Genomic DNA, 11684 nt, shown 5'->3' with positions numbered 1-11684 from the left:
ATATAAAAACAACAAATAAACCCGTTGCCATTGAGTCGATTCCGACTCATAGCAACCCTGTGGGACATAGTGGAACTGCCCCACAGGGTTTCCAAGGAGCGGCTTGTGGATTTGATCTGCTGACCTTTTGGTTAGCAGCCACAGCTTTTAACCACCGCCAGAATATAACTTAGAATGTAAGTTCCATAATGGCATGGATTTTTTTCACATTCTTCACTGATGAATGAATCCCAAGCATATTGAACAGTGTCTTTGATATGGGAGGTGCATTTTTTAAATTAATGAAGTACTGTTATCGATTTCATGTGGCTTATTGAGATGAAAAAGATATTCTGTCTGCAAAGAACTTGAATTTTGAATCAGGCAACTTGGCTTTAAATTTTGGTCTGGCACTAGCTGTGTGACTTTGGGCAAGTCACCTGACCCCTTTGAGGATGCGTTTCCTTATATAAAATAGAATAATTTTATCTGTCTTAAAGGTTGCTATCGAATGACTTAAAATGTTTAAAGTGCCAAAGCTAGAGTCCATAACCACGAGGGGCTCACGGTGTAGGGAAGGAAGAGACCAATCAAGGTATCTGCGTGCGAGCTACAGAAACCATATGGGGCTATCGACCTAATCGGGAGAGGAATTGGCTGGAAGGATATAAAGGAGTTCCTGAAATTCACTGAAAGTTTGGAGGAGCTGGCTCAGAAAACACTCGGGAGCCAAAGAAGGCCAGGTGGCAGGAATAATCAGCCGGAATGTCATTGCCATTGCTGGCAATAGCCATTGCCGTTAAAGAAAGACACTGGTGTACCCTGTCACAGATGCTGGCCACAGATTCCATTAATAAATGGCCACTGTTGCTAGATACTGTGAAGGTGGTAAAGCCAATCTCACAGGCCCTTTGTTATTGCATTCCTTGCTCAAGGTGAAAGTCTTTCTATGGGTATCCAGTTGGCAAAGGTCATGTCCTGGCTGCCAGGGGGAGGGGGAAAGGGTATTTTTTCCCCTCTTGGCTTCCATGATAAGAGTCAGGGTCCTCACATAATTGGAAATTCTTCAAAACTAAAAGGGAGTTTGGGTGCTGGGAAGCCATCAAATGACCAGCATCCACTACAGGAGAGGTGTGAGCAGAAATAAAAATGGGGTAAGACAAGCAGGTAGCTCTCACAGTGGTACTGTGTGGCACTCATACACACACCTGACTGGGGGTGTGTCCATCAGGCCTCCTGAGGAGAATTTAAATAGAGGAACTATTTCTAAATGTGTGGCCAGTGTGGAGGAAAATTACAAGGGCTAATGCAGTTCCCAGGTCTAACAACAGCTGGAGCCTGAAGGGAAGCATTTAGCTGAGAAACCCGAACAGAGAGTTGTGTGGAGACAGTCACCTGACAGGCACTGTGGCCCTCTTATGGGGAAACTTTCAATCTATGCCAATGATGTAGAGATGGAGCTGGGAAATGTTCTGACTGGTCTGCACTCCTCCAGTTCTCCAGTCCTCCAGTCCTTCAGTATTCTGCTGCTGCTTCCTATTTTGATACCCAACTGGAAGCCAGAGGGCACAGAGTTCCCCAGAGATAGTTCATGTGGGGTGGCTGCCCAGGATCTGAAGGGGTGAAGAGAAGACCTGGAGTGCCATGGAAATTAATTCTTAATGGAGATGTATTGATGGCTCCCTGGGAGGTGAGGGGTGGAGAAGGGACCTTGGACCTTGAGACTGGAGTGGAATTTCAGCAGCCTTTCCAGATGGAGGAGGCACACTGTGGCCAGAGTGTGTGGTTCACAGAGTGTGGCCTTGGGCCCTTCTGCCTACCAGATGCCTATTTAGGGCCATCTACAACTTTCCAAAGGCAATGATTAAGGACTCCTACTTCATGTGGCTTCTTCACCAATCAGAATATGATTCTTGTGTGGCGTCTGGGGAATACCTTAACAGCTTAGGTATATACAGGTCTGGAGAGGGTGTAGGGTTTGGGCTGAGAGACTCTGAAGTCAGCAGCCAATGAGGGATTAAGCTTCCCACTTGAAGCTTGGTTGTTACAGAATGCCCATTTGTTTGGCTAGGACATCAGAGACTCGAACTGGTTCCCTTAGGTTTGAACCCCTGCTAAGAATTTGCATTTCCACCCCAAATATACTGAATCAGAATCTACATTTTAGCAAGATCCCCTAGTGATTCTTAGGTAAAATAAATTTTGAGAACCAGTGCTCTACTGGGGGGAGCCCTGGTGGTACAGTGGTTAAGAACTCTGCTGCTAACCAAAAGGTCAGCAGTTCGAATCCACCAGCTGCTCCTTGGAAACCCAGTGGGGCAGTTCTACTGCGTCCTGTGGTGTTGCTAGGAGTCAGATTCAACTCTAAGGCAAGGGGTTGGTTGTGTTTTTTTCTTTTGGTTCTTCTGGGAACTTGTTAGAAATACAAATTCTGAGCAGGAGTTCGCACCAGAACCAACCACTTAGAAGCCCTGGCTGCTGCGGCTGAATTGCAGGCAGCAAGTCTTATGATCTGCAACAGCAACTTGTTTATATGACATGACAGCATTCATTAAAGCAAGATGAACTCAGCAGCAAAGGCTTCACTTGGGCCATAAACTCTTCTTTCTGATCCTCTCTTCTGAGCCATCACATTCTGTCTGAAGGAGGTCTATCAGCCCAACGTTTTCATTCAAAATGTCAATTTGCTAAAAACCCCCAAGAGAATGAATTGGGGATTGCATCTCCCCTTACCCCTTTTTAAGAAGAGAAATGTTGAGCACTGTGTGGCTCTGACTCATTGCATTTGCTGAGGACAAACAGATCTGTGGTCCTGGCAGCAAGCTCCCTATTACTGCACGTGTTCAGGCACAGGCTGCAGAACTCTGGGCTTCCTGCCTTAATAGGGGGCACGGTGTAGGGGGGAAGGAGCTATTCCTAACATGATTTCTAGTCCTAAGACTACAGGATTGTAGGAGGATAAAGGATGCAGTAGAGCTTAACCCACACCCCCGTTCTACAACCTGTATTCCCTCCCCACGGCACTTATTTCCTCAGGGAAGGAGAAAATTTCATTGGGGCCTGGGAGAGAGCAGGAAAATTGGGCCCAAAAGGCCTGAGTTTAAATCCTAGCTCTGTTATTAATGGAACCCTGGTGGCGCAATGATTAAAAGATATGGCTGCTAAAAGGTCAGCAGTTCGAGTCCACCGGCTACTCCTTGGAAACCCTATTGGGGCAGTTCTATTTTGACCCATAGGGTCGCTATGGTTTGGAATTGACTCGATGGCAACAGGTTAGTTTTCTTTTTTTTTTTTTTGGTTTTCTATTATTAACTGGAAACCCTGGTGGCATAGTGGTTAAGAGCTACGGCTGCTAACCAAAGGTCGGCAGTTCAAATCCACCAGGCACTCCTTGGAAGCTCTATGGGGCAGTTCTACTCTGTCCTGTAGGGTTGCTATGGGTTGGAATTCACTCCATGGCTATTATTAATTAGATAAGAAGCCACAGGCAAGTCATTGCATGTCTTTGAAACCAAGTCCATCATATATAAAATAATAGTTGTTGTTTTTAGGTGCTGTTGAGTCGGTTCTGACTCATAGTGACCCTATGTACGACAGAGCAAAAATAATAGTAGTGATTAAAAAAAAAAAACAAAAAACCTAGACCAAATTCATTGCTGTTAAGTCAGTTCTGATTCATGGTAACTCCATGTGTGTCAGGGTAGAACTGTGCTCCACAGGGGTTTTCAATGGCTGTGATCTTAGAGAACTAGGCCTTGCCTTTCAAGGTGCCGATGAGTGGACTTGGACTGCCAACCTTTCAGTCAGTAGTCAAGCATAAACCCAGGGACTTATAGCACTTCATGCATGTCAAGCACTGTAGTAAGAACCTCACACAAATGCAGTTACTTATTCTTCAGAGAAACTCTGTGAAGTAAGAACTGTTATTATTCACACATTACAGATGAAGGAACTGAGGCACAGAGAGATTAAGAAACTTGGGAATGGTGGAGCCAGGATTTGAACTCAGGAAGTGCAACACTGGGGATTTCAACCCTTGTATGATAACAATCTTATTTTGTGTGATAACAATCATTGTTAGGAGGTTACAATAAAATATGGGCATAAAAGCATCTTCTAAACCATAAGTTATTAGTTGTAGAAGTATTGAGCAAGAAGCTGAATCTTAAGTTGCAAGCTTTGTCCAATCTTGTTCAACTTTGTTCAAAAAAGTGTTCTTCTACCCCACCCTCTAATCTTTCTTTTCTTCTTCCTTTCCTCTTTTTTTTTTAATTAACTTTTATTAAGCTTCAAGTGTTTCCTTTCCTCTTGACCACTATCTCTTACCTTTCCTTCCAACATTCCTCCCTGTGTTCAAATACATCAATGTTGGTGGAATTCAGACTCAACGACGAAGGCAAAATAACAGTCGAACTTAAAAGTACTTGTGCTTTTATTAAAAAAAAAAAAAAATACAGTCAGGTACTGTCCAGCTGTGTTTTGGAAAGGAGATCTCTTTTAAAATCCTTAGTTTTCATCATCACCATTATTATTATATTAATAATATTAATCATGTCCTTAAAATCAAAACGGTGTTGGTTTTTCTGGTTTCCGTTGTATGAAATGTAAAAAAGGGACGTCTTCCAATGACACACATTTAAAACGTTGCTACCAAAAATAATGATCATTAATTATACAGCTTTGTGTAAGATATGGCTGGTTCTAAAACAAACTACCAACATACAGCCTACCCCTCTCCCATTCCCAGAGCCACCCAAGAGAAGTAAAAATCATTGTGATGCCGTCGCTAGAAGATTTTTGCTGAATCAAAACAGAAACCTATTGAGACTGTTGTCTTTGGTGCCAAGGAAGTAATTGCCGAGTGGTTGGGCCACTGTTGCTACTGTTGGCCCTGATGGTGCATGGTCAACTTTGCTCTTGCCAAATGCCCAGGTGTGGCTTGATTGTTGGACTGGTTGTATTGATGCTTTGGTAAAATTCTTTCCTTTCTCTGGGCCTTACTCCTCCCTTACCCAGTTGTCCCTGGAATTTATGCCCGCTTGCGCCTGCCTTCAAGATTTCTGAAGTTGCTGGGTCTCAGCTTCATCTCAGCAAACTGGATTGAGTGTTCATGGCCTTTCCAGTGGAACCAATTAACGCCCTGCAAAAAATAGAGAAGGCCTCTAGGTTAGTTTCCATTAGGCAAAACATTCACTGACCATTGCTATTAAGTCAACGAAATGAAATGAGCTGTGTTTCAATTTCAGCATTTGATGTCTCACAGCAGCCTCTTTCCTATCTATCCATCAGTCTGTATCATTAAAAGTTTCAAAAGAACTGGATGAATCAGACCTAATTTTTTACTTTAGTCAGAAGTCACCTGAGTTTGCATTGAGCTTTGAGCTGCCATCTGGAAACAAAACAGTGGCTGATGAAACTCACCATCATTAGAAATAGATTCTGAAAGAACTCAAGATCATAATTGGAGCTTTGCAGGATTGAGTGGCTATATACAGGGAGAGCTATAATTCCTGATATTCCTAAGGAATATTTTAATAAGGTTGTATTATGGAATAGCAGAAAGAATGTAGGTGGAATAAAAGTTTTGCAACATGAATATAGGGTTATTTGAGAGCTAAATGATCTTGAGTAAGTTATTAAACCTTTCTGAGCCTCAGTTTCACTACCTTTTTTCCCTCCAGATTGGTAATGCCTACCTTGAAAGGAAGCTATAAAGATTAAATAAGTTTGCAACAGATCAATTATAGTGCTGGGCACATTGTAGGTTCTGGATAAATATTACTTCCTTAACCTCAATTAGGGAGAAGTATTTTTGGAATTTGGGCCAAAGATTTTCAACAAGGCTGTGTTTGTGTCCAGGCCTTCAGGTTCCCTGTTTGACTCTTTAAAAACCAAACCTATTGCTGTTGAGTTGATTCTAATTCATCATGACCCCATGTGTTGCAGAGTAGAACTGTGCTCCATAGGGTTCTCTATGGCTGATTATTTCAGAAGTAGCTCACCAGGCCTTTCTTTCTAGGTGCCTCTGGCTGAGTTCAAACTACCAACCTTTCAGTTAGTGGTCATGTGCTTAACATTTTGCCCCACCCAGGGACTCCTGTTTGACTCTTTATAGAGGAGAATAAAGATAGTGTAACCATGAGTCAGAATCGACTCCATGGCGAGCTTTTGGTTTAAAGGCCAAAGATGGGTAGTCTGCCTGTCAAGTCCAAATGGCCCCTTGTCCCACTGGGGAAAGGAGCAGACTCAGGATGTGGTAACTTCGACTTCCTACAGTGCTCCTGTGAAGCCACCACCCCATGCGCTGAACCCCTCTTTAAGCTACATAGGGCTGCAAAGAAAGATGTTCGTGGAGAAGTTAATGACTGGTGAAATGAGGGAAAAAAAGGAGACGTTTTATCTGATTCTAAGTATTTGGAATTTACTGACATCGAGAGGTTTCTGAGTCTGACAGGGAGGTGGGATTTAAGAATGGCCAGTTCTTAATGGGCAAATACGTTTGTAATTACTCCTGCCTGTTTCATCTCTCCCTTGGTTCACCTAAATGGCCTCCACTTTTCTCTGTTTTCCATTTTGGGGGTCAGAGAAAGATTTTGTCTGAGGGAAGCTTTCCATGTTTGGACTCCACTTGACCAGTGCTGTCCTTGGAGTCTTCATGGGTTCACATGTACTGTTTCTATGATTTTACCTGACCTGCAGCGTCACTGAGATCTCCTCTTAGAGTGTTGTCGTGCTCCCCGAGCTTCCTGTCTGCTAAGCTCAGCCAGGATGGGACAAGCTGAACTGGTCCCCTATCAGCCCCAACCAACTTCCTTCCCTGGGCCCTCGCCTGGGCCCTCACAGCCCACTCACCTGACTGTGGTTGTTGTCCCCATATCTGCCCATCAGGTTGACGCGGTGACAGTTCTTATACCAGAAAGCTCCTTTGTAGGACAAGGCACAGTTGGTGATGGCTGAGTCTGTGTCTTTGTCGAAGGTGGAGAAGGATCTGCCATTATGGTAGGCCATGGAGTCACCTGGGAGTGAGGGAAAATACAGATCTGAGAAATCCTAGCTGGAGCTTTCCTTCCAAGCTGAAAAGGGCAGGACCAGAGGTGACAACTGAGAGGTCCTGGGCCTTGAACATAGCATGGAACACCATATTGGGTAGGGCATGAGGATTAATTTCTGACAGAAGCAGCAGAACTTTGTAGAAAGGGGGTTGTAGGTGGCTTTGGAGGGTCCAGGTTCGAGTTCCATCTCTTGCACTCCCTATGTGTAACCTTGTACAAACTTCTAATTGAATCTCAGTCTTCTCATCTTTAAAATGGGTCTAGCACATCGATTCTATTTGCCAGTGAACAGTACTTTGTGACAATTGGTATGAAGGTGTACTACAAACAGGAAGAGTTGTATGCGAATGGTTGTTACAGTTGTCTTATTCTTTAGATTTTTCTGCATTCCTTTTACATAAAGGACCTCAGAGAGTAAAGGGGCGAATCTGCACTTAAATAACGATGTGCTTTCCGCTCTAAATACAAATATCTGTAGCCATATCTATAATGAAACCCTTCAGATATCAGATGTCACCAAATAGCCTCTGTACCGTATAAACTGAAAACCAAACCTGTTGCCTTCGAGTTGATTCCAAGTCACAGTTATTTTAAAAGAGTCCATCTGACTAGTGTTCTTTTCTTAGACAAGAAATCCATTTATATGTCCTACTATTTGGAAATCTAATTTGTAATTCAATTTATTAAATTTTAAAGAAGCGTTTAAGTGCCATTTCCTTTTGTGTCCCGCCACCCCAACCCTGGCCAAATCTATACACAAAGATTTGAATATGCCAGTGACTTCTACCCTAATATTTTGGAGCCAGTTTGCCAAAAGAATTCAGATGTCTTAGTAACTGATGATGCTACCAAGAGAACGTGGCTGCAGGTAATATTGATGAAAGCAGATACTCTCCTGAGGGAATAGCTGGTTTTAAGCCTACAACCAAAAGGACACAGGAAATGCAGCTTGCAAGAGTTAGCTTAGTAAAGGGGAATATAGTGGCCCATTCTTGCCCTGGAAACACAAAAAGAGATTGGTGGGGGCCACATTCCTGCTGCTTGCTGAATTTGCTTGCTTTGCAACAACATCCTTCTCGCCTGAAGCCATCTCAGTCAAAGAGATATTTATTGCCAGGTAATAAAATGTTAGAATTCTTTGAGTGATGCAAGAATGAAAACAACTGTAGCCTCTGGGTATCTCTGTGCCTGACACCAACTTCCATGAGAACTGCCATCTCAAAAGAGCTTTGTGCCTCTCTGGGCTGAGCCTGGTTTTTGGTACGCTCTGTCTGTAGACTTTTCCCTTTATGGATGTTTTCTTTCAGGGATCAGAGAGGGTGGGAATATGCCATAGCATCTGTCTTTTCTATTTCTATAGGCTTAACTGAAATCTACCCAAAGTGGGGGTGTATGGTGTGGAGCTGTCCACACTCTCAGGACCAATCCCTCCTTGTTACCAAGAACACTGGTGTGCAGCAGTTCTCTGCAGCCAGGTTTGCATCCTGGGTTCACCCTCTACAAGTGGCTTTGCCTTGGTCAAAGAATTGAGCTTTTCGGAGTCTGAGTTTCCTCATCTGTATTGTTGTTGTTAGATGCCATCGAGTCAGTTCCGACTCATAGTGACCCTATGCACAAGAGAACAAAACCCTGCCCCATCCGGTGCCACCCTCACAACAATCGTTGCTACTTATGTTTGAGCCCATTGTTGCAGCCGTTGTGTCAATCCATCTTGTTGAGGGTCTTCCTCTTTTTCGCTGAACCACTACTTTACCAAGCATAATGTTCTTCTCCAGGGACTGGTCCTTCCTGGTAACATGTCCAAAGTGTGAGATGAAGTCTTGCAATCCTTGCTTCTAAGGAGAATTCTGGCTGTACTTCTTCCAAAACAGATTTGTTCCTTCTTCTGGCAGTCCATGGTATATTCAGTATTCTTTGCCAACGCCATAATTCAAAGGCATCAATTCTCCTTCAGTCTTCTTTATTCATTGTCCAACCTTTGCACGCATATGAGGTGATTGAAGATACCATGGCTTGGGCCAGGTGCGTGCTCAAGGTGACATCTTTCCTCATCTGTATAATAGCAATATCTTTCTGGAATGGGCTTTGTGGGAATTAACAACAACAGCCAAAAACAAACAAAAAAAGACCAAACCAGTTGCCATAGGGTTTTCAAGTCTGTGACGTTTTGGAAGTAAATAGCCAGGCCTTTCTTCCAAGGTGCTTCTGGGTGGATTCAAACCCCCAATATTTTGGTTAATAGCCCAGTGCTTAACTGTTTGCAGCATGCTGGGACTCCTTGTGGGAATTGAATGGGGGAATGTGTGTTAAACATCTACAAAAGAGGATGCTACCTGGTAAGCCATAGTATGTGTTGTTTTCTTATTAACTCCTTCTCTAATGTGGAGCCAAAAAGCAAGCAAAAGCCATTTCTACTCAAAGAAATCTTCAAAACCTGGACCAGATTATGACTCAGACAAGGAATGAAAGGGCTTCTTGGGAGGTAGTGAGCTCCTGGTCATGAGGGGTTATAAAGACTGAGGCTGATGACCAATGACCAGTTGGCAGGGATGTCTTAGAAGAGATTTAAGCAGTTAGGTGATAGAGTGCATCGTTGCTACTGAAAGTGGTTCACAGACCTGCAATATTGGCAGCACCTGGGAACTTATTAGAAATGCAAAATCTCAGCCCCACCCCAGGCTTGCTGAATCACCATCTATAATAGGATCCCCACCAAGTGAGATGCACATTAAAATTTGAAAGGCACTGGGTTAGGTGATTATTAAGACCTCCGAAAAAGACTGTTTTTCTTTTGCTGACATCTAAAAATGGATAAGAAAAAGACATTTTCTGAGTGACTGTAGTTGCAACTCAATCCTGATTGTTCTGATTCCCAACTTATTCTATGTTTCTGTGACCAAAGTATCCACCCAACCCTGTTCAATTACAGTGCTTCTGGGTTAGCATCTAGTAGGTATTTGTCTTGTTGAAAAAGGTATGCCCAATGAATAAGTTGTTGGTTTTGCAAAATTCTATATTATCTCCCATGTTGTTTCTGTCACCAAGGCCATATTTTCCAACTACTTATCCTTCTTTGTTTCCAACTTTTGCATTCCAATCCCATTCCAGTCACCAGTAATTATCAGTGCATCTTGATTGCATGATCAATTTCAGACTGCAGAAGTTGGTACAAGTCTCCAATTTCCTCATCTTTGGCATTGATGGTTGGTGAATAAATTTGAATAATAGTCTTATTAACTGGTCTTCCTTGTAGGTGTATGGATATTATCCCATCACTGACAGCATGTTGTATTTCAGGATAGATCTCGAAATGTTCTTTTTGACAATGAATGTGACACCATCCTCTTCAATATTTGTAGCCATACCTATAATTACACCCTAAACATAAACCCTAAACATAAATGGTGACTATACATATGGACCTTGCCAGATGTAATACACAGGAATCATATAGACTACATCTGTGGAAAAAGGTGATGGAGAAACTCAATATCATCAGTCAGAACAGGGCCAGGGGCCAACTGTGGAATAGATCATCAGTTGCTCATATGCAAGTTCAAGTTGAAACTGAAGAAAATTAAAATAAGTCCACAAAAGCCAAAGCATGACCTTGAGTATATCATACCTGAATTTAGAGACCATCTCAAGAATATATATGACACATTGAACACTAATGACGAAAACCTAGATGAGTTGTGGGACGACATCAAGGAGATCAAAAATGAAGAAAGCAAAAGGTCATTAAAAAGACAGAAAAGAAAAAAAGAGCAAAGTGGATGTCAGGAGAGACTCTGAAACTTGCTCTTGAATCTAGAGTAGCTAAAAAAAAAGAAAGAAATAATGAAGTAGAAGAGCTGAATAGGAGATCTCAAAAGGCAGCTTAAGAAGGCAAAGTAAAGTATTATAATGAAATGTGCAAAGACCAGGAATTAGAAAACCAAAAATGAAGAACACTCTCGGCATTTCTCAATCTGAAAGAACTGTAGAAAAAGTTCAAGACTTATTGCAATATTGAAGGATTCTATGGGCAGAAAATTGAATGATGCAGGAGCATCAAAAAAAAGATGGAAGGAAGACAGAGTTACTGTACCAAAAAGAATTGGTCCATGTTCAGCCTTTTCAGGAGGTAGCATATGATTAAGAACCAATGGTACTGAAGGAAGGAGTCCAAGCTGCACTGAAGGCATTGATGAAAAACAATCCTCCAGGAATTGGCAGAATACCAATTGAAATGTTTCAACAAACAGAGGCAATGCTGGAAGTACGCACTCGTCTATGCTAAGAAATTTGGAAGACAGCTACTTGGCTAATCTACCGGAAGAGATCCATATTCGTGCCCACTCCAAAGAAAGGTGATCCAATGGAATGCAGAAATTATCAAACAATATCATTAATATCACATGCAAGTAAAATTATGCTGAAGATAATAAAAAACAGTTGTAGTAGCACATCGACAGGGAACTGCCAGAAATTCAAGCTGGGTTCAGAAGAGAATCCGGAATGAGAGATATCATTGCTGATGTCAGATGGATCCTGGCTGAAAGCAGAGAATACCAGAAAGATGTTTACCTGTGTTTTATTGACTATACAAAGGCATTCAACTGTGTGGATCATAACAAATTATGGGTAACATTGCAAAGAACGGCAATTCCA

General features: G+C 42.4%; 1 protein-coding gene across 2 annotated transcripts in view; it reads right to left on the bottom strand.

Annotated features, from left to right (window-relative positions):
* Positions 1-4387: 4387 nt before the first annotated feature.
* TNC (tenascin C) overlaps positions 4388-11684 on the bottom strand; it is a 99219-nt gene continuing 91922 nt past the window's right edge. For both annotated transcript variants that reach the window (XM_064291558.1, XM_010587700.3), the window contains 2 exons: positions 6832-6995; positions 4388-5119 (listed from right to left, as the gene is read on the bottom strand). In XM_064291558.1, the coding sequence (XP_064147628.1) occupies positions 5009-5119; positions 6832-6995 (275 nt within the window). In that variant the 3' untranslated portion in view covers positions 4388-5008. The remainder of the gene's footprint in view (positions 5120-6831; positions 6996-11684) is intronic.

This window comes from Loxodonta africana, chromosome 9 (assembly GCF_030014295.1).
Source record: "Loxodonta africana isolate mLoxAfr1 chromosome 9, mLoxAfr1.hap2, whole genome shotgun sequence".
Taxonomy (NCBI): Eukaryota; Metazoa; Chordata; class Mammalia; order Proboscidea; family Elephantidae; genus Loxodonta; species Loxodonta africana.
Note: the sequence above shows the minus strand (reverse complement) of the source record. Positions and strands in the feature narration are given on the sequence as shown.